The sequence below is a fragment of the Peromyscus leucopus genome, chromosome 7 (assembly GCF_004664715.2).
Source record: "Peromyscus leucopus breed LL Stock chromosome 7, UCI_PerLeu_2.1, whole genome shotgun sequence".
In the NCBI taxonomy this organism is placed as follows: Eukaryota; Metazoa; Chordata; class Mammalia; order Rodentia; family Cricetidae; genus Peromyscus; species Peromyscus leucopus.
The window spans coordinates 73,246,604-73,250,399 of NC_051069.1; the positions used below are offsets into that span (position 1 = coordinate 73,246,604).

General features: G+C 40.2%; 1 protein-coding gene across 1 annotated transcript; it reads right to left on the bottom strand.

Annotated features, from left to right (window-relative positions):
• Positions 1-1,276: 1,276 nt before the first annotated feature.
• LOC114697268 (small nuclear ribonucleoprotein G-like) lies at positions 1,277-2,122 on the bottom strand. The gene has a single exon (XM_037208261.1). It carries the CDS (start codon positions 1,658-1,660, stop codon positions 1,388-1,390), a length of 273 nt encoding a protein of 90 aa, XP_037064156.1. The 5' UTR covers positions 1,661-2,122; the 3' UTR covers positions 1,277-1,387.
• Positions 2,123-3,796: the final 1,674 nt, after the last annotated feature.

A 3,796-nucleotide genomic window follows, 5' to 3' on the forward strand; every position in this document is an offset into this window, starting at 1 on the left:
TCTGAGTGGCCCAGAAAGTGTTATAGCCAAGAAATAGAAATCCAGTTTAGAATCCATGATGAACTTCTTAATCCAACTGCTGGAAAGTACTATTTTAAACAAACTAGACTTTTCTACATTTTTTTAAAAAGTGATAATTATAGTAATAATGTAATTGAAAAGTGATCTCTTTCATAGCAGTATTCCAAATACTACTAAGAGTTCAGTGACATTGTATTAGACAACATCAAAGATGTAGTGTATTGATCAATCAGAAATGACTTTGATTTCTTTGATGCACTTGACACCATGAGTTTAAAGCAGAAGTAAAATGAGCAACTCCTACCTTCAAAAGATCAACCAATTTGAGGTAACAAAAATATATGCATATGAGTAATCAAAGGAAGACACAGCCTAACATGTAGTTTTGCAAGAGAGAGCAATCAGAGAAGGAAGAAAGTAGAGCCGTGTGTAGGGAGAGAGAGTGAGTGGGAGCATGGGAGTAAGAATGAGAGCAAGCAAGCAAGTGGGGGGGGGAGGAGGGGGAGGGGCTTTTCCCCTTGGAAAGGGGGTGAGGACCATATTTATTCCAAGGATGGTTGCAAGATAAAATATGCCAGAAGCTTCAGATATTGATGATGCTGTACATTATTTCCCATTTCTTTAGCGTTGAAAGCACATGCCAATTGCAAAGGGGAGGCTAAGAGGAGCAATGAAGACTTGGGGCATACTCAGTTACAAAGGGGCTTATGAACTTGGAAGAGCAGCTGGTCTTAAGAAATCACCTCTTCAGAGGAATGAGATGCTGAAGGGATAGGAGAAATATGTTTGTACCCTCTATGTTCTAACTGTGCATTCGTTTTCCAATATTGAACAATAGAAGCTCTCTGTAGCTAGAAGTTTTTTACCATGTATAGTATTTTCATTTTAGCATTTTAATTTGTCTTATTGCTTGACAATGGCACACATGTATGCAATGCATTCCGATCACTCTTATACCCTCTCTATTCTCCCTCCCATCCCTATCAACTCCACTCTTATCTCTGTCAGTCCCTTTCCCACATTCATGACTTTCAGTTTTGTTTTATAACTCAGTTATTATAATCAGAGTCATATGTGTGACTATTGGATTGGGACTAGTCATTAGAGCTTGGTGTGTCACCAGTGGGATCACAACTGAAAGTCAATGATCCCCCCTCTTCCTGAATCCATCAGTAGTAAATAGCTGGGGGGGGGCACCTAAACCCCTTCTCCATCTATGGTATTCTCTGAAGTATAGAAGATTTTTTTTAAAGTCTAATTTACATGTTCTTATTTCATTACTTATGTTTTTTTATTCTGAGTATCGCAAAAAAAGTTTCATATGAAAATATACATGACCCAATTCTGCACCCCAATCAAACAGTCCTTAGGGGAAGGATGTGGACTCCTCTGCTGACCAGCCATTGTTTAGACTCTTTCCAAGGCTTCTTAACATGATGATACTGTTTCCTTGTATGACCACCTTGCTGATGCTATTCTGTTGCCCACTAGTTGCCATCTCCACACACTCATCAATCACAAGATTCATAAAAGGTTCAAAGCCCCATAGTATTCCTTGTACCTGTTGGCCACCATTTAACTTCAATGATAACTTCTTGTCCATAAATTTCTTCAGCTTGGGAGGGTGGGCCTTGCTCATGGTGACTTTTCAGCGGGCTCGGTATGGTGCAGTCATTACTTATGTTTTTGATGTCATAAGAATCCTTTGCCAAAATGAGATCCTAAACTATTTCTCCTAAAAGTTTTACTTAGCGCCTACATCTCCATCTTGAATCCACTTTGAGTTTCATTTTGAGGCTGTAGGATGAGGCTGCCCTCTACTGTGTGTAGCTCTTGAGTTGACCCCCACTGTATCTTCTGTTAGTGAATGGCCTGGGCATACTTGTCAAGCCTAAACTGGCTCTGAAGGTGTGGATGTGATGTACTGTTGTCCCTGGAGGCATGAGCATGCTTCTGGATTCTGTTAGATTACTTATTCTATAATGAAATCCTTATGCCAGCATCATAAGTTTTGAATGCTGTTGCTTTGTAGTCAGTTCTGTGTGGGAGCCCATTTTCAGGTTCCTTGTGGCTTTACCCAGCAAGTCCGCATAGAGGATGATTAGGGCCACAGGCCTGAGTGCAGGTGTCTGGGATGGTCTGCACTTGACTATGCTGGGGCAGGAGGTCTTTTGCTCCACCTCTTGGTGTCTTTATAAATACCCTGGGGCAGAAACAGTCGGGCAGTTGGAAAAGGTTCCAGGCCCTCTCGAGGCTATCTTTTATTTTCTATCTGTTTATCTCCACCATCTAAATCCTTCTATCTAATATTTCCTGCTGATCACACTCAAGAAAACTCTGGGGAGTTGTGGGGTTCTTGGGTAAACGCCCCACAGTTCTGAAATGAGAATGTTTAAGGACCTCTACTTCGGTCTCTTCTAAAGGTGCCTGCTGCCACAGTTCAACTCCTGGAACCACAAGGTAGAAAGAGAAAGTCATGGTAGAAGGAGAAAGCCAACTCCTGCAAGCTGTCCCCTGACCTCCACATCACCATGATGCATGTGTCGTCCACACCCCACACTAAAATAAATGTTAAGATTTTAAAAGTTATTCTGAACTCTTAGAATACAATCAGATTTTAGGATAAGCATGCCATTTTCACAAAGCAATTAGCTGTGATGTTGACGTGGACTTTATCTCAATTTGAGGAGTGTTCCGTTTTAACAAGGTTAAGTCTAGAGGTCCATGTACATGGGAGTTTTCCATTGATTTCTTCCTTACTTAGGTTTGTCTCAGTGATCTAGTGTTCAAACTATATTTTCCCTTCTTTGGTAAGTATATTCCTAATAATTTCACTATTTTAATGCTCTAACCCCTTCCATGTTCCCTCTCTCCAACTTGTCCCATACCCCCTCTCAAATCAACAGCCTCTTTTGCTTGATTATGAAAAGGTAAATGTTGGAACATAAAAAAGATTATATTAAGTGAGGAAACCCAGACCCAGAAAGACAAACCCCACATGTTCTCTCTCATCTGCAGCTCCCAGTTCCAAATCTTCAGATGTGAGTAAATGACATAGAGTTACCGCAGACACCAGAGAAAGTAAAAGGATTTACTTTTAAGTTTGCACGTACACATGCATGCCATCATGAATTTATGTGTACTGTGTGTGTGTGTTCATATGCCTGAGGAGGCTTACACGGGAGTTTCAAGTGGTTGTGAGCTGCCCAAAGTGGGTGCTTGGAATCAAACCTGAGTCCTCTGCAAGAACATTAAGCATTCTTCATAACTGAGCCATCTTGCCAATCCCAGGATTTCACTTCTTTTGTGGCTGGACAGTATTCCATTATGTATATGCACATTTCTTTATTTATTTACAGGTTAATGGACACTTTCGTTATTCCTATTTCTTGAAAACCGTGGATGTTGGTTCAATACACATGGGAGTACAGATGTCTTATTCACATGTTAATTTCATTTCCTTTATATTATACTCAGTAGTTAGATTGTAGGCCCATATAATAGCTCTATTTTACATATTATGAAGATGCTGAATGATAATTTGCATAATGACTGCCCTAATTTCTATTCCCACCAACAGTGTGCTAGGGTTCTCTTTGCTCCACAACCTCACTAGTACTTGCTATCACTTTCATGTCTCTGTTTGGTTAAAAACCATTCTTACTGGTTGAAAATGATTTCTTACTCTGGTTTTGACCTGATGTTGCCGTGATGTTGAGTGATATTGAGCATATTACATAAACACCTGCTGGTATTTGCATGCCTTCTGTTGAGA

Bases quoted from the DNA above. Each gene is read 5' to 3' on its own strand.
- LOC114697268 (XM_037208261.1), bottom strand. From the start codon at position 1,660: ATGAGCAAGGCCCACCCTCCCAAGCTGAAGAAATTTATGGACAAGAAG.